The 21,820-nt window shown below is 39.9% G+C and overlaps 1 protein-coding gene and 1 pseudogene across 5 annotated transcripts in view; one reads left to right on the top strand and one right to left on the bottom strand.

Annotated features, from left to right (window-relative positions):
• The first annotated feature begins 203 nt into the window (after positions 1–203).
• The window catches only part of CD46 (CD46 molecule), a 54,168-nt gene continuing 32,551 nt past the window's right edge, over positions 204–21,820 (top strand). For all 4 annotated transcript variants that reach the window (XM_082666287.1, XM_082666286.1, XM_082666284.1 and 1 more), the window contains exons 1-3: positions 204–426; positions 16,330–16,518; positions 16,855–16,957. In XM_082666287.1, coding sequence (XP_082522413.1) covers positions 306–426; positions 16,330–16,518; positions 16,855–16,957 — 413 coding nt within the window. In that variant the 5' untranslated portion in view covers positions 204–305. The remainder of the gene's footprint in view (positions 427–16,329; positions 16,519–16,854; positions 16,958–21,820) is intronic.
• Positions 21,030–21,565, bottom strand: LOC309828049 (ubiquitin-ribosomal protein eL40 fusion protein-like; annotated as a pseudogene). Its single transcript has one exon. The product of its transcript is annotated as a ubiquitin-ribosomal protein eL40 fusion protein-like (transcript).

The following is a 21,820-nucleotide window of genomic DNA, read 5'->3' as shown; positions in this document are numbered from 1 at the left end:
AGCCAGGGTCTAAGAGTGAGGCGTAGAGCGGCCCGCGCGCAAGGACTCTTAGACTTCGGCAAGCGCCACGCCCCGCCTCTCCAGGCCTAAGGGCCACCCCCAACACCGAAGCCCCGCCTTACAGCCCGCCTATTGGCCCGGCAGGCCCGTCCATAGAGTCACTTCCGCCCTGGGTACGGCCCAGGCCACGCCCAGCTACGAGACCGCGTTTGACGGTTTGTGACTATGCGGATTCTTGTCTCTGGTAACTGGACTCAGAAAGATCTCTGCTGAGCTGTTTCAGGTTTCTCGCTGATCTCCCGAAAATGACGGCGCCTTGCTCCTCTCGCAAGGCATCCCCCTACCGCTCCGAGAGTCCATTTTCTTCTAGGTGCTTCGTTGGGATTCTTTTGGTGGCGCTACTGCTCCTGCTTCCCATATCCTCCGGTACGAGCCTGGAGAAGGTGTCCGCACAGGCGGCGAACTGGAGCGGGTGGGGGGTGAGGCAGGCCGGGTCGCGGGGCAGGCCCGCTGGAGCCGAGGGTCGGGGGAGCTTTGCTTGGTGGCTCGGGGCGGAGGCGCGGGGCTGAGTCCACCCAGGGTCGTAAGGAGTTAGGGTAGAAGGCGTGGCCAGACTGTCCCCGGCTCGTACTGTGTGGGGACCCCGGGGGGTGGTGACCACGTAGTGGCCGAAGAGAAGGCTTGCTTGGTGGCGTGGCTGGGGTTTACCCGGGGCCAAGCTGGGTCTCTAGCAAAAGCTTGCAGGGTGTTTCCGGGACTGATCAGGTGGATAAGGGAGCGCCAAGCCGGGGCTGGTGGTGACGACTTGCTCTTGAGTTGCCCAGGTGCCTGGGGATGTTGCTAGGCTGGTGCTGTGCTCGTGGGGAGAGTTTGCCCTGTGTTCCCTGGGCGGGATGACGCCTTGTGCCCTGCTGGGCGTGGTTAGGGGAGCCCAGGCCAGGTGTACGCAAGTGTGTGGCCAGCGCTGCCGAGCCGAGTGTGGGACAAGGAAGCTTACTGCTTGCTTTAAGTGGGCCTGCGGAGCAGATGTTGTGCCTGTAGCACTCCGGTGAGAGCAGGCTCTGGGAGCCTGGGATTTAGAGGGTTTGAAAGCGGGCAAGGTGCTTTTTGTAAATAAAGTTAACAGGAAACTTGGTACTCGAGATCGTATTCATATTGATTTGCAGGTTCTTCTTCTTCTTTTTTTTTTTTCTTTGCAATAGAGTTATCTTCCTGTTCTCATCCAATAGACAATATTCAGTTCTATTATCGAATGGCTTTTTGGCATTGCTTTCCTTCTTTCTGAAGGTTGGGTCATGTTTGAGGGGCTATCCGAAGCAACCTAAAAAAACACTGGTAGCCAAATCTACCGAAAAATGAGTATCCTAAGAAGTGAACCAGAAATGGTGGTAGTCTGGTTTTCTCCTATAGCTCATAAACTAAACCTGAAGGCCCAACCACTAGGTTTGTTTCATGTTTCACAGAAAGCACTTTTTTTTTTTTTTTTTTTTTTGCAATACGCGGGCCTCTCACTGCTGTGGCCTCTCCCGTTGCGGAGCAACAGGCTCCGGACGCGCAGGCTCAGCGGCCATGGCTCACGGGCGCAGCCTGGCATGTGAGATCTTCCCGGACCGGGGCACAAACCCGTGTCCCCTGCATCGGCAGGCGGACTCTCAACCACTGCGCCACCAAGGAAGCCCCACAGAAAGCACTTTGAAGTACATATATTCTAAAAAAAGGCATGCTTATTGTATAAAACAACCATTTTTAATACTTTGGTAGATTTCCTTTTGTCTTTATATGTACATATGTTTTCATGCCCAAGTTATTTTTAGGATCCTATTACATATACGGTTTCATTAGCAGCATTCATTCAACAAATACTTGCCTTCTATATGCCAGGTCCTGTACTGGTCCTGAGGATGCACTGGTGAGCAATAACACACCATTCCTATTTTCATGATCCTTATTTCACTATTTGTCTGTCTGCCTACACACATGAATATATGCAGGGACTGTGTTTTGCTCACTGCTCTACCCCCAAGTGCCAGGCACACATTAGGAAATCAAATATTTGCTACAATTTATTGGGAGTGGTAGGCAGTAGCCAAAATATAATACTAATGAATATGTTATAACCCAAGAGAAGTACCCAGGAGGAAAGGAGCATGATTCTCTGACAGCATTTAACAAATGACTGGTGGAAGGGAAGACTTTTCTGTTCATTGAACAAGCCAAACTCTGCCACTTTGCCTTCTGTACTTGCTGTTCCCTTGGTCTTGGGACATTCTCCTGCCTCTAGCATAGTTTGGCTCCTTCTTATTCTTCAAATTCACTTGTGATATTACCTTCTCAGAGGGACCGTCTCTGACCCACTATTTCCAGTAGACACACATGTTCCAGCTCAATTACCCCACTAACTGGTAGTCACTCTCCCAAACTGTTTTCTGTTCTTTCCTTACTAGAATGCAGAGATCTTGGCTGTCTTGTCACACTTGTGGTTGCCTAAGTGTCAACACTCTTGTATAACTCTCAAGTACCAGAATATTAAAGGTAACATTCGGCTGGGGCTTAGAACCCAGGAAAAACTTCTCTTGCATGGAGGAAGCAAGAGAGCCATGCTTAGGATGGCCTTTCTTTGGTGCCTAAAAAGCTAAGGAAGGAGCAACTGGGGATCAATCTATCTTCTCCTGATAGTAGAATCCTCAGGTCTCACCATACTCGTCTTGCTTATTACGGATCATTTTAAAAGTTTATTTCTATGCCAGAGAGGTGTGGGGATGGAACAGCAGTACTAACAAGAAATTAAAAGGAAATTTTTAAAGAATAATAATGTTTAGAATAGGCTTAAAGCTAGATGTTGAAGGATATGATGAGAACTATTTAAAATAGAGGAGGGCTTCCCTGGTGGCGCAGTGGTTGAGAGTCCACCTGCCGATTCAGGGGACGCGGGTTCGTGCCCCGGTCCGGGAAGATCCCACATGCCATGGAGCAGCTGGGCCTGTGAGCCATGGCCGCTGAGCCTGCGCGTCCGGAGCCTGTGCTCCGCAACGGGAGAGGCCACAACAGGGAGAGGCCCACGTACCAAAAAAAAAAAAAAAAAAAAAGTAAAATAGAGGAAAATAGAGGGATTTCCCTGGTGGCGCAGTGGTTAAGAATCTGGGACACGGGTTCAATCCCTGGTCTGGGAAGATCCCACATGCCACGGAGCAACTAAGCCTGTGTGCCAAAACTACTGAGCCTGCGCTCTAGAGCCCGCGAGCTACAACTACTGAGCCCGCGTGCCACAACTACGGAAGCCCGTGCACCTAGAGGCTGTGCTCCTCAGCAAGAGAAGCCAACGCAATGAGAAGCCCGCCCACCACTACGAAGAGTAGCTTCTGCTCTCTGCAACTAGAGAAAGCCCGCTCGCAGCAACAAAGACCCAATGCAGCCAAAAATAAATGAAAATAAAATAAAAATTTAAAAAATAAAATAGAGGAAAATAGATAAATAAAATGAATAGCACGTATTGTGGAAGGTAACAAAACTAGAAATGGAGGAAAAACAAGGTGAGGTTTTAAGGCTGAAAGGTAAAATCAGGATAGGTGGGAAACATAGATGAGGTACAAATGCGAACTTACTATACTGGCAGGGAAAGTATGTGGATAAAATAAATATTTCACTGAAGCAGCTCATGAGGAGAAGGTTTTGTAAGTGGGCAGTGTGTGCTTGGGAGGCTTGCCATCTCAGAGGTAGTTGCCAAATGGTAGGGGATCACAGAAGGGACCAGTCTCATTCCTCCAGAATGGGTCTGCTTTTTGGAACAAAACCTACAATTTCCTTTTATGGGTGGTTTCTTCTGACTGTTTTAGGTCTTTTCTTTCTTCCTAATGAAAGAAGCCAAGATCAATAAGTGCTTACACAGTAGTTTCTTAGTTTCTTACTCTACATATTACAGTGTAGGGAGAACAGTCCTTATCTGGTCAGTTGCTAGGTTACATATACTGGGAGATATGAGACAAAAGAAATTAAGTGGTCAAATATTTCTCCAGTGCATAATGCTTTAAGATGATTATTTTCAATATTAGATTCATTATACTATATTCTTTACCATTGGTTTCTGTTTAACAGCAGTGGTTCTTTGAGAACCAAAGTTTTTTGAATAGCAGCTATGAGGGACATACTGTGTGAGGTGTTGTGGCCACATGGATGGATGGAGTCCACTGGTGAGCTGAGAGATCCGTGCAGAGGAGAGTCCAAGAGAAGGGGACTGGTCACTGCCTCCCCAGGAGAATCAGAAAGTACTTCCCAGAGGAGATGTTGAGTGGATTAAGTTAAAGAAGACAAGAGTTGAACAGGAGTTGCTCCTGAGCAGGAGGAAGGGTGTTCAGAGCAGAGGGAGCATTGTGAGCAAAGGCTCAGAGATGTGGCATGGCTCAGGGCAGTCATGGACTGCCTAGTTACCCTGTGTGGCAGCAGTAGAGCAAAGGAGGCAAGAGGAAGGCAGCGCTATAGATCACAGAGTGAATAATTGTGAAAAGAACAGGATAGGTAGCAATGAACAACCATCGTAATAAAAATCACCTGTTGTTTTTGGGCACCTTGACTTAGCAGAATGCAAATCTAAACTAAGGTTGCTTTAATTTCCCTAGGCTCAGTATAAGACCATTTCTTGAGGACTAAATTGCAGACAGAGTGTATTGGTGTAACCATGCAAGGGTTCCAGGTTAGAGACGGTGATGGGAAATGGTGTTGGCAGTAGAACTAGGCTGCCTGGCTTCACTCCTGGGTCTGATACCTTCTGGGAATGTATTCTTAAGCAAGTTACTTCATGGCTCAGATTGCTCATCTTAAAGAGGGTGAAATAGTACGTAACTCATAGGATGTGTATGAAGAGTAAGTTAGTTTAAAAGGACTTAAAATATAGTTGGTACAGGTAGTGCTTAAATGTGCTATTTCCAAGATAATTAATATCATTTCTTTTGTTGTTAGAAACAAGTTCTGGGATCTTTCATACCATACTTTAGGAAAAAAATGTAACCAACAGGATTTGGAGTTCTCCTTTGAGAATGTTAAAATGCCATTTCTAGTCATAGCAGTATTGGAGAATGGGTTCAAATAAATAAAGCACAAATATTTTGACATTAAAAAAAAACTCTGATAAAGGGAAACATCTGTAACTAAAGCAATGGAAAAAATTTGAGGAAAGGCATACAAAAGCAAAGAAAAATGATGATTTGCAGATATCTCTGGAACAGGTTGGCTGAACAGTATAAAGAATTTGAATTTTGATCCAAGAGTTTATAGAACTGATAACAGTGCCCCTTCAGCTCTGGCATCAGGAACTAGAAATGCAGTGAAGAATGAGACATGGTCCTCAAGAAGGTTACAGTCTCCTAGGGAGTACAAACAATGAACAATTACAGTATGAAAATTGCTATGAAAGAAATAAATTGGGGCTCAAGAGGACATTTAACTGAATTTTTTGGGTGAGAAATGTTAGGAGCCTCCAGGAAGGAGTGGCATCTAAGATGAAACTGAAGGATGAGTAGGTGGGAGGAATGGCAGGGTCTCTGGTCAAAGCTGAAGTAATATGATGCAAGGAGGTCTAGAGTGCTAAAGTAAGTTGAGTAATTTAATGGGCACTACTAGTGGAATTGAATGTGGCTTAGAAGAGTATGCAAGAGTGAGCAGATATTAAAGCTCTGTTAGCCATGTCAAGGAGCCTTAGACATTATCATGAGGGAAGCAGGGAGCCGTTGAAACATATCTGACTTGGAAGGGCCTTGGTCCTAGTATCATATCAGTATTACTCTGGTGGCAGTGTGAAAATGAACTGAATGAAAGGTGGCAAGACCAGTAAGGAGACCTATTCAGAAACTCTTGTAGCAATCCAGATAAGAAATGATAGTGGCTTGAATTAGAAGTAAAGGTGGAAACGGAGAGAGGGAACAGGCATTTCAGTTGTGGAAAACATGTATCTTGTTTGCTGGCTTCATTATGTTATTTGAGATAGTGTGACACATTCCAAGTGGAGCTGTGGGGAGGCAGTTGAACACATAGACTTGGTACCCCAGCTAAGATCTATGATGGAGAGAGGGATTTGGGAGGCAGCTCTCATCAGTTGTAATGATGTCATGAGAGTATACATTCTGACCTGGGGGGATTTGCAGAATGAAAATAAGGGGAGCTCGTAGAATAACTCATGAGGAACATCACATTATGCAATCAGACAGAGAAGGAAGAGCAGCCAGAGGACAGGCTGAAAACCAGGCTGGTTTGCTACCTGGAAACCAAGGAAAAGAGCTTTTTAGGCACAAGAGAGCAAAGAGAGAATGAACAATAGCTCCAGATGTTATAGACAGGGTAATTAAAATTACTGCGGGAGAGAGTGTTAGGGTGAATTTACCAAGAGGGAGGCTACTTAATGACTTCGAACATGATTTATGTGATTTTTTTATAGGCCTAGAAATGAGTGGAACATGAGAAATTAAATAAAATTTGAAAATAGGTTGTGTAGAGTGAGAAAAGGGGAAGTTTCGTCAGGTTTCATTGAGGTTCCGGTTTGGGTCAGAGACCATGATTTTCTAAAGGTACCACCTGGGCAGGGGTGTGGGTGTGTGCTTACGTCAGAGAGTTATTTTTATTTTTTGCAAGCAGGTAGAGAGTGCTTGCATAATTTTTGTAAGTGTACAGAAGGTGAACAGTTTTCTTGATCCATATTAGGGACTATTTCACCTTCCTGAAACTCATCTGGAAAATTGGGGAATTTTCTGAATGCAGCCTATCATATGATATAATGGCATCTGTTATTAAAGTGTAGCATTGCAGCCTAATAACAATTACATTTTAAATTCTCTAGAAAAAAACTCAGTCCATATACTATTTTTCTGATGCTGGGAATGTTTAGTTTGAAAATCCTCATAGGAAAAAAGAATTCAGTATTCTGAGCAAGAGAAGAAGATATTTGATTATAAAACAAGTATGATATTAGACCCAGTTATTACAGTATATAAAGCTTGTAATCAACTGATGGCCAAAGCAAATGTTCTAAACTGCACATTGTTGAAGGCATGTCTTTCGCGATGCATGTTATTGGGAAGAAATACTGCAAGTTAGTCGAATAGATTGAACCATCCAGTTGACATTTCTTTTTCCATACACAGCACTGTATGTGAGAGTCATATTAGGAATTCTCTCTTCTTTTATGCCTTCAAGATAGTTACTGAGGGCTTCCCTGTTGGCGCAGTGGTTAAGAATCTGTCTGCTACTGCAGGGGGCATGTGTTTGAGCCCTGGTCCAGGAAGATCCCACGTGCCGCGGAGCAACTAAGCCCCTGCGCCACAACTACTGAGCCTGAGCTCTAGAGCCTGTGACCCACAGCTACTGAGCCCACGTGCCACAACTACTGAAGCCAGTGCGCTTAGAGCCTGTGCTCTGTGACAAGAGAAGTCACCGCAGTGAGAAGCCTGCCCACTGCAACGAAGAGTAGCCCCCACTCGCCGCAACTAGAGAAAGCCTGCGCACAGCCCTGAACACCAAAAACAGCCAAAAATAAAAATAATAAATAAAGTAAATCAATTTATTTTAAAAAAAGACAGTTACTGAAATTGAATACATAAAACAAAGAACACTTGTGTAATTTAATCACATGCATGCTGTTACTTGATTTTTTTCTTGGTGCTTCCAGGATATTCTAGAATGATACGTGTTTTTATCTAAAATGGAATTATATAGCATTTCTAGCCCATTATTTCCTATTGTAAAATGAGAATGTATGGCTCAGGGTATTCAGTAAATTTAATGTTATTAATAAAATTCAACTCTTTACTAATCTTTTAAAAAATGCTTTTAATAACTATGGCTCTTTGTTTGTTTTTTGCTTTTGCCTTGTTTTGGGCAGTTGATTGAGGAGCATTCATGTAACAAGATCAGCACAGTGGAAATGTTCAAAACATTTGCTAAATGCTGAAACAATTTCAGCACATGACGTAAACGAAATGTTGGACAGTGTATTGAGAGAGGAGTTTAGAATTTAGAATAAGATGTAAAATATTTCACTTGTTTAGACTTCTCTCTTGACCAGTCTCAATCTGAAGACCAAGATCCAGGGAGTAAGAAAGAAAAAGTTCCTCAGGGACCAGAATAGGTCTCTCTTCTTTCTCCTTAGGTTCTTTTTATTTTTTTAACAACTTTATTAGAGTATAATTGTTTTACAGTGGTGTGTTACTTTCTGCTTTATAACAAAGTGAATCAGCTGTACATATACATATATCCCCATATCTCCTCCCTCTTGTGTCTCCCTCCCACCCTCCCTATCCCACCCCTCTAGATGGTCACAAAGCACCAAGCTGATCTCCCTGTGCTATGCGGCTGCTTCCCACTAGCTATCTGTTTTACATTTGGTAGCGTATATATGTCCCTGTAGCACTCTCACTTTGTCCCAGCTTACCCTTCCCCCTCCCCATGTCCTCAAAGCCATTCTCTACATCTGCGTCTTTATTCCTGTCCTGTCCCTAGGTTCTTCAGAACCATTTTTTTTTCTTTACATTCCATATATATGTGTTAGCATACGGTATTTGTTTTTCTCTTTCTGACTTACTTCACTCTGTATGACAGTCTCTAGGTCCATCCAGCTCACTACAAGTAACTCAATTTCGTTTCTTTTTATGGCTGAGTAATATTCCATTGTATATATGTGCCACATCTTCTTTATCCATTCATATGTTGATGGGCACTTAGGTTGCTTCCATGTCCTGGCTACTGTAAATAGAGCTGAAATGAACATGTGGTACATGACTCTTTTTGAATTATGGTTTTCTCAGGGTATATGCCTAGTAGTGGGATTGCTGGGTCGTATGGTAGTTCTAATTTTAGTTTTTTAAGGAAACTCCATACTGTTCTCCATAGTGGCTGTATCAATTTACATTCCCGCCAACAGTGCAAGAGTGTTCCCTTTTTTCCACACCCTCTCCAGCATTTATTGTTTGTAGATTTTTTGATGATGGCCTTTCTGACTGGTGTGAGGTGATACCTCATTGTAGTTTTGGTTTGCATTTCTCTAATGATTAGTGACATTGAGCATCCTATCATGTGTTTGTTGGCGATCTGTATATCTTCTTTGGAGAAATGTCTGTTTAGGTCTTCTGCCCATTTTTGGATTGGGTTGTTTGTTTTTTTGATATTGAGCTGCATGAGCTGCTTGTAAATTTTGGAGATTAAACCTTTGCCAGTTGCTTCGTTTGCAAATATTTTCTCCCATTCTTACGGTTGTCTTTTCATCTTGTTTATAGTTTCCTTTGCTGTGGAAAAGCTTTTAAGTTTAATTAGGTCCCATTTGTCTATTTTTGTTTTTATTTTCTTTACTCTAGGAGGTGGGTCAAAAAGGATCTTGCTGTGATTTATGTCATAGAGTGTTCTGCCTATGTTTTCCTCTAAAAGTTTTATAGTGTGTGGCCTTACATTTAGGACTTTAATCCATTTTGTGTTTTTTTTGTGTATGGTGTTAGGAAGTGATCTAATTTCATTCTTCTCCATGTAGCTGTCCAGTTTTCCCAGCACCACTTATTGAAGAGGGTGTCTTTTCTCCATTGTATAGTCTTGCCTCCTTTATCAAAGATAAGGTGACCATATGTGCATGGGTTTATCTCTGGGCTTTCTATCCTGTTCCATTGATCTATATTTCTGTTTTTGTGCCAGTACCATACTGTCTTGATTACTGTAGCTTTGTAGTATAGTCTGAAGTCCAGAAGCCAGATTCCTCCAGCTCGTTTTTCGTTCTCAAGATTGCTTTGGCTATTTGGGGTCTTTTGTGTTTCCATCCAAATTGTGTAATCTTTTGTTCTACTTCTGTGAAAAATGCCACTGGTAGTTTGATAGGGGTTGCATTGAATCTGTAGATTGCTTTGGGTAGTAGAGTCATTTTCACAATGTTGATTCTTCCAATCCAAGAATATTGTATATCTCTTCATCTGTTTGTATCATCTTTAATTTCTTTCATCAGTGTCTTGTAGTTTTCTGCATACAGGTCTTTTGTCTCCTTAGGTAGGTTTATTCCTAGGTATTTTATTCTTTATGTTGCAATGGTAAATGGGAGTGTTTACTTAATTTCTCTTCCAGATTTTTCATCACTAATGTATAGAAATGCCAGATATTTCTGTGCATTAATTTTGTATCCTGCTACTTTACCAAATTCATCGATTAGCTCTAGTAATTTTGTCGTGGCATCTTTAGGATTCTCTATGTATAGTGTTATCTGAGAACAGTGACAGCTTTACTTCTTTTCTGATTTGAATTCCTTATATTTCTTTTTTGTCTCTGATTGCTGTGGCTAAAACTTCCAAAACTATGTTGAATAATAGTGGTGAGAATTGGCAACCTTGTCTTGTTCCTGATCTTAGTGGAAATGGTTTCAGTTTTTCACCATTGAGAACGATGTTGGCTGTGGGTGTGTCCTATATGACCTTCATTATGTTGAGGTAAGTTCCCTCTATGCCTACTTTCTGCAGGGTTTTTATCATAAATGGGTGTTGAATTTTGTTGAAAGCTTTCTCTGCATCTATTGACATGATCATATGGTTTTTCTCCTTCAATTTGTTAATATGGTTTATCACATTGATTGATTTGCGTATATTGAAGAATCCTTGCATTCTTGGGATCAACCCCAATTGATCATGGTGTAGGATCCTTTTAATGTGCTGTTGGATTCTGTTTGCTAGTATTTTGTTGAGGATATTTTCATCTATGTTCATCAGTGATATTGGCCTGTAGTTTTCTTTCTTTGTGACATGTTTGTCTGGTTTTGGTATCAGGGTGATGGTGGCTTGGTAGAATGAGTTTGGGAGTGTTCCTCCCTCTGCTACATTTTGGAAGAGTTTTAGAAGGATAGATGTTAGCTCCTCTCTAAATGTTTGATAGAATTCGCCTGTGAAGCCATCTGGTCCTGGGCTTTTTTGTTTGTTTGTTTTTGTTTTTTCTTTTTGCAGTACACGGGCCTCTCATTGTTATGGCCTCTCCAGTTGTGGAGCACAGGCTCCGGATGCGCAGGCTCAGCGGCCATGGCTCATGGGCCCAGCTGCTCTGTGGCATGTGGGATCTTCCCGGACTGGGTCATGAACCCGTGTCCCCTGCATTGGCAGGTGGACTCTCAACCACTGTGCCACCAGGGAAGCCCAGGTCCTGGGCTTTTGTTTATTGGAAGATTTTTACTCACCTTCTCAATTTCAGTGCTTGTGATTGGTCTGTTTATATTTTCTGTTTCTTCCTGGTTCAGTCTCGGAAGGTTGTGCTTATCTAAGAATTTGTCCATTTCTTCCAGGTTGTCCATTTTATTGGCATATAGTTGCTTGTAGTAATCTCTCATGATCCTTTGTATTTCTGCCGTGTCAGTTGTTACTTCTCCTGTTTCATTTCTAATTATATTGATTTGAGACTTCTCCCTTTTTTTTTTTTGGTGAGTCTCTCTAATGGTTTATCAATTTTGTTTATCTTCTTAGAGAACCAGCCTTTAGTTTTATTGATGTTTGCTATTGTTTCCTTCATTTCTTTTTCATTTATTTCTGATCTGATCTTTATGATTTCTTTCCTTCTGCTAACTTTGGGGGTTTTTTGTTCTTCTTTCTCTAATTGCTTTACGTGTAAGGTTAGGTTGTTTATTTGAGATGTTTCTTGTTTCTTGAGGTCGGATTGTATTGCTATAAACTTCTTTCTTAGCACTGCTTTTGCTGCATCCCATAGGTTTTGGGTCGTCGTGTTTTCATTGAGATTTTTTTCTAAGTATTTTTTGATTTCCTCTTTGATTTCTTCAGTGATTGGTTAGTAGTATATTGTTTAGCCTCCATGTGCTTGTATTTTTTACAGATTTTTTTTCCTAAAATTGATATCTAGTCTCATAACGTTGTGGTCAGAAAAGATACTTGATATGATTTCAATTTTCTTAAATTTACCAAGGCTTGATTTGTGACCCAAGATATGATCTATCCTGGAGAATGTTCCAGGAACACTTGAGAAGAAAGTGTATTTTGTTGTTTTCGGATGGAATGTCCAAAAAATATCAATGAAACCCATCTTGTGTAATGTATCATTTAAAGCCTGTGTTTCATTATTCATTTTCATTTTGGATGATCTGTCCATTGGTGAAAGTGGGGTGTTAAAGTCCCCTACTATGATTGTGTTACTCTCGATTTCCCCATTTATGGCTATTAGCATTTGTCTTATATACTGAGGTGCTCCTATGTTGGGTGCATGAATATTTACGATTGTTATATCTTCTTGGATTGATCCCTTGATCTTTATGTAGTGTTCTTCCTTGTCTTTTATAACATTCTATATTTTAAAGTCTATTTTGTCTGACATGAGAATTGCTACTACAGCTTTCTTTGGATATCCATTTGCATGAAATATCTTTTTCCATCCCCTCACTTTCAGTCTGTATGTGTCCCTAGGTCTGAAGTGGGTCTCTTGTAGACAGCATATATGTGGGTCTTGTTTTTGTATCCATTCAGCCAGGCTTTGTTTTGGTTGGAGCATTTAATCCATTTACATTTAAGGTAATTATCCATATGTCTGTTCCTATTACCATTTTCTTAATTGTTTTCGTTTGTTATTGTAGTTCTTTTCCTTCTCTTGTGTTTCCTGCCTAGAGAAGTTCCTTTAGCATTTGTTGTAAAGCTGGTTTATGGTGCTGAATTCTCATAGCTTTTGCTTGTCTGTAAAGGTTTTCATTTCTACATCGAACCTGAATGAGATCCTTGCTGGATAGAGTAATCTTGGTTGTAGGTTCTTCCCTTTCATCACTTTAAATATGTCCTGCCACTCCCTTCTGGCTTACAGAGTTTCTGCTGGAAGATCAGCTGTTAACCTTATGGGGATTCCCTTGTATGTTATTTGTTATTTTTCCCTTGCTGCTTTTAATATTTTTTCTTTGTATGTAATTTTTCATAGTTTGATTAATACGTGTCTTGGCATGCTTCTCCTTGGATTTATCCTGTATGGGACTCTGCACTTCCTGGGCTTGATTGACCATTTCCTTTCACCATATTAAGGAAGTTTTTAACTATAATCTCTTCAAATATTTTCTCAGTCCCTTTCTTTCTCTCTTCTTCTTCTGGGACCCCTATAATTCGAATGTTGGTGCATTTAAAGTTGTCCCAGAGGTCTTTAAGACTGTCCTCAATTCTTTTCATTCTTTTTTCTTTATTCTCCTCTGTAGTAGTTATTTCCACTATTTTGTCTTCCAGGTCAATTATCGGTTCTTCTGCCTCAGTTATTCTGCTATTGATTCGTTCTAGAGAATTTTTAATTTCATTGTGTTTTTCATTATTGTCTGTTTGCTCTTTAGTTCTTCTAGGTCCTTGTTAAACGTTTCTTGGATTTTCTCCATTCTGTTTCCAAGATTTTGAGTCATCTTTACTATCATTACTCTGAATTCTTTTCCAGGTAGACTACCTATTTCCTCTTCATTTGTTTGGTCTGGTGGGTTTTTACCTTGCTCCTTCATCTGCTGTGTTTCTCTGTTTTCTCATTTTGCTTAACTTACTGTGTTTGGGGTCTCCTTTTCACAGGCTGCAGGTTCGTAGTTCCCATTGTTTTTGGTGTCTGACCCCAGTGGGTGAGGTTGATTCAGTGGGTTGTGTAGGCTTCCTCGTGGAGGGGACTAGTGCCTGTGTTCTGGTCGATGAGGCTGGATCTTGTCTTTCTGGTGGGTAGGACCACGTCCAGTGGTGTGATTTGGGGTGTCTGTCACCTTATTATGATTTTAGGCAGCCTCTGTGCTAAGGGTGGGGTTGTGTTGCTGTCTTGTTAGTTGGTTGGCATATGGTGTGCAGCACTGTAGCTTGCTGGTGATTGAGTGGAGCTGGGTCTTAGGGTTGAGTTGGACATCTCTGGGAGATCTTTCACTGTTTGATATTACTTTGCGCCGGAGGTCTCTGGTGGATCAGTGTCCTGAACTCGGCTCTCTCACCTCAGAGGCACAGGCCTGACACCCGCCTGGAGCACCAAGACCCTGTCAGCCACACAACTCAGAAGAAAAGGGAGGAAAAAAGAAATAAATAAGTAAAATAAAGTTATTAAAATAGAAAATAAAATTATTAAAAATTTAAAGAATTGTTAAAGTAATAAAAGAAAGAAAGAAAGAAGAGAGCAACCAAATCAAAAAACTAATCCACCAATGATAACAAGTTCTAGAAACTATACTAAAAAAAAAAAAAAAATGGACAAACACAACCCTAGGACAAATTGTGAAAGCAAAGCTACATAGACAAAATCACACAAAGAAGCATACACATACACACTCAGAAAAAGATAAAAATGAAGAAAAAATATATATCTATATATTTTTATAAAGGGAAGAGAGCAACCAAATGTATAAACAAATCTACCAATGATAATAAACTCTAAATACTAAACTAAGATAAACATAAAACCAGAAACAAATTAGATGCAGAAAGCAAACCCCAAGTCTACAGTTGCTCCCAAAGTCCACCGCCTTAATTTTGGTATGATTCATTGTCTATTCAGGTATTTCAGAGGTGCAGGGTACATCAAGCTGATTATGGAGATTTAATCCGCTGTTCCTGAGGCTGCTGGGAGAAATTTCCCTTTCTCTTCTTTGTTCGCACAGCTCCTGGGGTTTAGCTTTGGATTTGGCCCCACCTCTGCGTGTAGGTCGCCTGAGGGCGTCTGTTCTTTGCTCAGCCAGGACGGGGTTAAAGTAGCAGCTGATTGGGGGGCTCTGGCTCACTCAGGCTGGCGTAGGGGGAGGAAGGGGTATGGAATGTGAGGTGAGCCTGCGGCGGCAGAGGCCAGCGTGACATTGCACCAGCCTGAGGCGCACCGTGCGTTCTCCCGGGGAAGTTGTTCCTGGATCCCGGGACCCTGGCAGTGGCGGGCTGCACAGGCTCCCGGGAGGGGAGGTGTAGTGACCTGTGCTTGCACACAGGCTTCTTGGTGGCGGCAGCAGCAGCCTTAGCGTCTCATGCCCGTCTCTGGGGTCCGCGCTGATAACCGTGGCTCGCACCCATCTCCTCCTTAGGTTCTTAACTTTATAAGAGAGGCCTCTGAATTCCTTTAGTCCTTTAGGACTTAATATGTCTCCATCACATTGTTTTACATAATTTTTCTAACAGATTTGTTAGGTTATCAAGTGCCCAGATAGTTAAAAGCAAGAGGGGGCTTCCCTGGTGGCGCAGGTGTTGAGAGTCCGCCTGCCAATGTGGGGGACACGGGTTCGTGCCCCGGTCCGGGAGGATCCCACATGCCGTGGAGCGGCTGGGCCCGTGAGCCATGGCCGCTGAGCCTTTGTGTCCGGAGCCTGTGCTCCGCAATGGGAGAGGCCACAGCAGTGAGAGGCCCGCGTACCGCAAAAAAAAAAAAAAAAAAAAAAAAAAAGCAAAAAAAATAAAGCAAGAGGGCTTGCTGAGGTAGAAATGACATTATTCTAGGGAGTAAAAAACTCCTTCCCTCAACACCCCCCCAAAAAATCCCAGAAGTACAAAATTATAAAAGCATAACAATATAATAGCTTTACTGTTGGAATATATTGGATAAACAACCCAAACAGCTTACCTCAGGGAGCTTCTGAGGAATGAGCAATCCATTGATCTGTGAAGGAAAGTTAAATTATATTTAAAGTAATGTCAAAGAGAGCAAGTTGTTTTTTCATGTAATGCTTTTCAGATAGTACATTTTGATATTTACATGGTGTCTATTCACCACTTTTAAAATGCTCAATTCACTAATAGGAAACAAATGAAACTGAGTATTATTTTTTGAAATACTTCAGTCCATAATTATTTTGATTTATGAATCTTACAAGGCATATTTTATATTGATCTCTTACCATAGCATGTCTTGAGTACCAACTGAGTACAGAGTGTAGTAGAGAAAGAAGGCATATGATCACTGCCCTCTAGGACCTTGCCTTCTGAGAGGAAACTGAGCCTGAAATGACAAGTGATCATATGCTTGTGTTTCAAACTATGGAAGAGTAATCTGAACAGAGTGCTGTATACTGTAGGAGACTTCTTAGAGGAGAGGTGAGTTTTGAAATGAATTTAGAAAAAAGTGGGGAAGGATACATACCTAAAATGTATTTATATTTCAAAACTAAAAACATTGATGCTATCTCTTTAATTTACTCTTGAATAAAAATTCATCTTATTCCCTAACAAACCAAAAGTTAATAGGTTGTTATTTAATGTAAGTAAGGCACATACACCACCAGTTGGGTAAAAGCATGGGACAGTCATTTAAAATCTTGCTGAGAACCTTTCCATTTATTCTGTACTACCTACCTGATGCCAGGCCACAGTCCCTGGCTGGTGAATGAGATAAAATATTTTTATGCTCTTATTCTCTTATACCTAGATGCCTGTGGTGAGCCACCAAGGTATGAATCTATGCGGCTCCTGGGTGTCCCTAAACCCAGTTATAGCCCTGGGGAGAGTGTACAGTATGAATGTCGCCCAGGTTACCAGCCCAAGCGTCCTCCTGTTCCTACCTCTGCTGTTTGTCAGAATGATGGTATGTGGTCACTTCCCCAGGAGGCCTGTACAAGTAAGTAAACAAAACTTTTTTTTTTTAATTCAAAAAACTTTTTTATTGCTCTAGAGATTTTTCACACATTTTAGGGTTCATATTTTACGACTGAAATGGGTAGGTTTTAGACAGCAGTGCATTCAGGCTTTGAAAACTCTCCAGGGAACATTTTTTTCCACAATTGGTTGCCTGGGTAAATGTGAATCTTCTTTGATGTTATAATAGTTAAAGAAAGCAAATAATAAAAGATAATAATATTCCCATGAATTCAAGTGAGCAATGTAGAATATTGAATTTGATTCAAATCTGTTTTGAAACTGGTATAAAACAACGAATTTGAAATTTTCCTTTTAGGAAAACAGTGTCCTAACCTAGGGGATCCCGCAAATGGCCAAGTAGACTACCCAAATGGAAGTATTCTGTTTGGCTCAGAGGCTCATTATGTTTGTAATGTTGGGTAAGTAGGATGCTCCTTAGAGGAAATAATGTTATATGTTACTAAATCCATTTTCATTTTGCCTCTCTTCTTAAACATTCCCACAAAGTTGATTTAATTTTGCTTTCTGTGTGACAAGTTGTACTGTAGCCAAATAACTCTTGGGCTTTTTATGGAGACTGAAAAGATGTGTAACTAGTAGAAAGAAATTTAAATTGAAGGAAAGTAAAATTGTGTAATACTTAGTATATGTATTAATAAACCTCTCATAAGCATTAAAAATGTGTTAATCATGGTGACTTTATCCTTGACAACACAATGCACCCTATTTAAAATGGTCAGTTCTCAGAGGTGAAATAGGTTTATGGAACTGGGGGGTAGAGTTGCCAACTGAAGATATTCTTATATCAAAGTAATCTGTAAGATGTCACAAGAACAAAAGTGACCTGGTAAGCTTAGACAATAATGTTGATCAAGATCTCTTAATTGGAAAACCTTATTTTTAAAACTACTACAAAGGAGTGAAGCATCTCAAAAAGTGGTACTGAGGATTTAATAATAGTCTTTGTTTTACAGGGCTCTTTTAATAGCATATGTTAGGGATACTGAACATTTATAAAAAATGTGAATTTAAAAGGTAAATGTAATATGCTATGGAAACACAACTGGTTTTTAAATATTGTCTATGTATCCTGGTAGTTTACTGAGTTTATTTATTAGTTTTTACTGTGTGTGTGTGTGTGTGTGTGTGTGTGTGTGTGTGTGTGTGTGTGTGTGTGTTTGTGTGTAATCTTTAGGGTTTTTTATGTAGAAGATCATATCCTCTGCGAACTGTGATAATTTTACTTCTTTCTTTCCAAGTTAGAACTATATTTCTTTTTCTTGCTTAATTGCTCTGACTAGAACTTCTAGTACCACGTTGAATAAAAGTGGTAAAAGCAGTTGTTCATGCCTGTTCTGATCTGTTCCAGATTTTAACCACTGAGCATGATGTTTGCTGTTGGATTTTCATGTATGGAGTTTATTATCTTAAGGCAGTTTCCTTCTGTTTCTAGTTTGTTAAGTATTTTTCTTATGAAAAATATTGAATTTTATCAAATGCTTTTTCTGCCTCAATTGAGGTGACCATGTGGTTTTTTTTCCTTTCATTCTTTTGATGTTGCATATTACATTGATTGATTTTTATGTGTTGAGCCATCTCTTGCATTCTAGGAATAATTCCCACTTGGTCATGATGTTTAATCCTTTTAAAATGCTGCTAAATTGTTTGCTAGTATTGTGTTGAGGTTGTTTGCATCAGTGTTCTTAAGGGATAGTGGTCTCTAGCTTTCTTTTCTTGTAGTACCTTTATTGAATTTTGCTATCACCGTAATGCTTGTCTCAGAATGGGTTTGGAAGACTTCCCTCCTTTTCAGGTTTTTGGAAAAGTTTGAGAAGGATTGGTATTACTTCTTTAAATGTTTGGTAGAAATCACCAATGAAACCATCAGATCCAGGATTTTTCTTAATTGGGAGAATTTTGATTACTGATTCAATCTCCTTACTAGTTACAGATCTATTCAGATTATCTGTTTTTGTAATTAACTCTTGGTAGGTTTTGTGTTTCTAGGAATTTGTCCATTATATCTAGTTTATCCATTTGTGGCATAAAATTGTTCATAGTACTCTCATAATAGTTTTTTTTCTGTCAAATCTATAGTGATGTTCCTGCTTTCATTTCTGATTTTAGTAATTTGAGTCTAATCTCTTTGTTTTAGTCAATCTAAGGGTTTGTCACTTTTGTCGCATTTTTTGAAGAACCAACTTTTAGTTTCATTGATATTCTCTCTTGTTTCGCTCTTTTTGTTGTTGTTGTTTATGTCTGTTCTAATCTTTATTATTTGCTTCCTTCTGCTAACTTTGGGTTTATCTTTTTCTGGTTCCTTAAATTGTACACTTAGTTTGTTTTTTCAGAGCTATCGTTTCTTAACGTAAACATTTATAGCTATAAATTTCCCCCTTAGCACTGCTCTTGCCGAATCCCATAAGTTTTAGTATGTTATGTTTTCATTTCCATTCATGTCAAAGTATGTTCTAATTGCCCTGATTTCTTCTTTGAGCCATTGGTTGTTCAAAAGCATATTGTTTAATTTTCATAATTTTATGAATTTTCCAGTTTTCCTTTTGATGTTGATTTTTAAATTCATCCTATTGTGGTCAGAGAATATACTTTTTATGATATCTGGCTTTTAAAATCTATTATTAATATTAATTTGTGGCATAAAACAATTATATTATTAATTATTTATTGAATAATTATGTTTTGAATAACATTAATTTGTCACCTAACATATGGTCTATCCTGGAAAAGTCCCACATGCTCTTGAAAAGACTGTGTATTCTGTTGTTGTTGGGTAGAATGCTTTGTATATATCTGTGAGATCAGGTTGTTTTACTGTGCTGTTGAAGTCCTCTGTTTCCTTATTTATCTTCTGTCTAGTTGTTCTATCCATTATTGTGAGCGAGGTATTGCAGTCTCCAACTATTATGTAGAAATGCTTATTATGTAGAAATGCATATTTCTCCTTTCAATTCTGTCATTTTTTGCTTCATATATTTTGATAGCCTGTCATTAGGTACATAAATGTTTATAATTGTTATATCTTCAGTACTGAATCCTTATTAATATAAAATTTACTTCTTTGTTTCTTGTAACCTTTTTCATTTAAAGTCTATTTTGTCAGATTTTAGTATAGCTACTCTACTGTCTTTTGGTTACTATTTGTGAGAAATATCTTTTTCCAGCCTTTCATTTTCACCGCATTTGTGTCTTTGAATGTCAAGTGAGTCTCTTGTAGACAACATATAGTTGGATCATGTGTTTTTATCCATTCTGCCAATCTCTGTCTTTTGATTGGAGAGTTTATTCCATCTACACTTAATATAATTATTGACGAGGAGGGATTTATTTCTATCATTGTGCTACTTGTTTTCTATATGCTTTATAGCTTTTTTCTAGTCCCTCATTTCCTGCATTATTGTTTTCTTTAGTGTGTAGTTGATTTTTGTAGTGAAATGTTTAAATTCCTTTCTCATTTCCTTTTGTGTATATTCTATAGTTATATTGTTTGTGGTTACCATGGGAATTATTTTACATTGAACATTGTACATGGGAATTCCCTGGCAGTCCAGTGGTTAGGACTCTGCACTTCTACTGTAGGGGGCGCGGGTTCAATCCCTGGTTGGGGAACTAAGATCCCACAAGCCTCACAGGGTGGCCAAAAAAACCAAACCAAAACAAAACAAACAATGACAGAATTGAAGGGAGAAATATGCATTTCTACATAATAAGCATTTCGACATAATAGTTGGAGACTGCAAGACCTCGCTCACAATAATGGATAGAACAACTAGACAGAAGATAAATAAGGAAACAGAGGACTTTTTTTCTTTTAGCACTTTGTATCAATCCACGGTCTTCTGGTCTCTGAGTTTCTAATGACAAATCTTAATTAGTATCCCTTGTATGTGATGATTCACTTCTCTCATGCAGCTTTCAGCATTCTTTGTCCTTTGAAAGTCTGATTATCATGTATCTTAGTAAGATGAATACAAAGAGACCTGCACTCAGAATTTTAAGCTTTTGGAGAATTTTAAGCTTTTGGAGAATTTTAAGCTTTTGGCATATTTGTTTCTTTTATCAAATTTGGGAAGTTTTCAGCCATTACTTCTTCAAGTATTCTCTCTGTCCCTTTTGCTCTATCTTCTCCTTCTGAGAGTCCCACAGTGTATTTGTTGGTGTCCCACAGATCCCTTAGGCTTTGTTCACTTTTCTTCAATCTTTTTTCTTTCTGTTTCTTAGAGTCAATAATTTCCACTACCCTATCTCAATTTCACTAATTCTTTTTTCTTCTCAAATATGCCTTTAATTCTTCCAGTGACTTTTTCATTTCCATTAATGTACTTTTCAACTCCAGAATTTACTTTTGGATTCTTTTTAGCTTTTCTAGCTCCTATTGATATTTCCATTTTGTTCACATATTGTTCTCTTGACTTTCTACATTTCTTCCTTTAGTTCTTTGTGCATCTTTATCCCAGTTATTTCTTTCAAATTTTACTGAGGCTCCAGGGCAGGGCTTAGGCAGGGGGCAACCCTGTGGGCAAAAGAAGAGCCAGTGGAGAGGATGTACCTGACCTTCTTCTTGGGGCACAGGTTGTTGGTTTGGCCACACTTCTTCTTGTGGCCGTTGACAGCACTGGTGTGCAGGTGAGCATAACACCTGCAGCAGATCATTTTGTTGCAGTTGTACTTCTGGGAAAGCTGGCAGAGGGAAGACTTGATGATACCACCCTGCAGGTGAAGCACCAAGTGTAGGGTGGATTCTTTCTGGATATTATAGTCTGAGAGAGTACGGCCATCCTCAGCTGTTTGTCTGCAAAAATCAGACTCTGTTGGTGAGGCAGGATGTCCTCAGTGTCTTTGATTTTGGCTTTGACATTCTCAGTGGTGACACTGAGTTTGACCTCAAGAGTGATGGTCTTGCCCGTCAGGGTCTTCACAAAGATCTGCTGTTTGGCTTCTTCATTGGCTTCTCTGTGTCTGCTGTTTGGCTGCTTCACTGAAGAAAAATGGGGTGGCAGAACTGGCATCCGTTAATTTCCATTGAGAGTGCCTTCACAAGACATTTAAAGTCTTTGATAGATTTGTCATGAGGTCTCCTTCAGAAAAAAATTCTGTTCATGTATTTTTCCACTGTATGAGCCATACTTTTCCTTTCCCGTTTCTTTGTATGCCTTACAACTTTTTTGTTGAATCAATATTTGAATCTAATAATGTGGTAACTCTGGAAATCAGATTCTGCCCACTACCTAGAGCTTACTGTTTTATGGGTTTTTTTGTTTTGT

The sequence above is a fragment of the Grampus griseus genome (assembly GCF_964374135.1).
Source record: "Grampus griseus genome assembly, chromosome: 1".
NCBI lineage: Eukaryota > Metazoa > Chordata > Mammalia > Artiodactyla > Delphinidae > Grampus > Grampus griseus.
The sequence above is the reverse complement of the archived record's forward strand: the minus strand, read 5'-3'. Positions and strand labels throughout refer to the sequence as shown.